The 1,564-nt window shown below is 32.0% G+C and overlaps 1 protein-coding gene across 1 annotated transcript in view; it reads left to right on the forward strand.

The window, feature by feature from the left end:
• Positions 1–1,110, forward strand: part of LOC108974806 (ras-related protein Rab-5B) — a gene marked incomplete in the record, with an annotated part of 6,821 nt that extends 5,711 nt beyond the window's left edge. The window contains 2 exon segments of the mRNA XM_018942856.1: positions 188–307; positions 388–1,110. Of these exon segments, the coding sequence (XP_018798401.1) occupies positions 188–294 (107 nt within the window).
• Between the last annotated feature and the right edge of the window lie 454 nt (positions 1,111–1,564).

The raw sequence follows: 1,564 nt of genomic DNA on the forward strand, positions 1-1,564 counted from the left end.
TTAATATTATGTTTTTATTTTATTTTACTTTTTATTTTATTTTATTTTTGTATTTTCTATATTATCCAAAATTATTTTTTAACATTTTTATACATATTTTTATGAAATCAGTGCAAAAAAAATCTTGTTTCACCAAAACGCCTGCCTTCTAACACACACTTTCGTGCTTTGTTTCACTACTTTACAGCTAAGAAATTACCTAAAAACGATGGAGCACTCAATCAAGGCGCTCCTGCTGGTAGAAGGCTGAATGATAATGAAAATAACCGACAAACAAATAATTGCTGCAAGTGATGTCCTTTTGTAGGTTAGTTCAAACTCTTCAAATATGCCGTTATTCCGTTATATTAACCACTACTTTTGATATTTACCGCTATCTACTTGCAGAAAATGAAATTTCCAATGAGAGATTTGAAAAAATTATGCTGATAATTATAAATAAAAAAATAAATATATAAATTACATAAAAAAAAGAAACAAAAACAAACCAGAATTAGAAAGCAGAAACAAAAGTAAGGATGATAATGATGATGTTGAGTGTGGGAAAGCAACCAATAATAATATTAATATATAAAATTTAAATTATGGAAAATTATGATAATGATGGTAATGCTATGAAAATAGATTAAAATAAAGTCACATTAAAAATAGAAAATAGAAAACCAGAAAATTAAAAAAAAATTAACGAAAAACCTTACCAAACAGGAACAAACGCCCCCTTTTCAGCTCCCTCATCCGCGCATCAAAGAGCAGCGTTTAAGGACTCACTACAGCCGCCTGTGTGGCAACTGTCAACAGTGTACACTCCACTCCACTACACCCCGTAAAAACATTCAAATCACAAAATATATACAAAATCGGAAAATATACTAATTTTCAATACTAAATGCGAGTTAAAAGCGTAAACTTTTTCAGCAATAAATGAAAACAATAAATAAATTAAATTAAACGTGTAACTCACATACATACATACATATGCATGGCATAGCATAGCTTAATGAGTAACGAGCGGTTTATGGCAACGTTACAAATTCCAGGCGAACAGCTAACATACTGAGTTCACGTTCTTGTTGTTAATATACACGTACATATGTGTGTGTGTGTGTGTGTGTAAGTCGGGTGTGCACGTTGTTATGACGCAGTATGGGAAGATTGCTGGTTGCACGAGCGTTGGAACAGTTGGTTGTAGCGTTTCTATGGGGGCAATAGCACATACGAACATACCCACGCATACACAGCCGCATATGTGCATTTGCATGTAAATATTTGCAAGCATACAGCCACACTTATGGTTGCTCGTCGCCGATCGGTGTAAAGATGGTAGCAATTTATTTTAAATTCTTGTTGTTATTTGATGTTTTCTTTTGTTTTTGCATTTTTTTCTTTTGGCCAAGTCAATTTTGCATGTGTCAAGCGGTTCGCAAATCTCTTATTAGCAATTCCAAAATGAAATTCACTTTCTGGTTACTATGTATAAGCCAGAAATTTACTGTTAGAATGCAACATTTGTAAGTGATGAAGTTGAAAAGTATGCTGTTTATATAAGTATATATATATATATATA

The sequence above is a fragment of the Bactrocera latifrons genome, unplaced genomic scaffold (assembly GCF_001853355.1).
Source record: "Bactrocera latifrons isolate USDA-ARS-PBARC rearing strain unplaced genomic scaffold, ASM185335v1 scaffold_59, whole genome shotgun sequence".
NCBI classification, from domain to species: Eukaryota; Metazoa; Arthropoda; class Insecta; order Diptera; family Tephritidae; genus Bactrocera; species Bactrocera latifrons.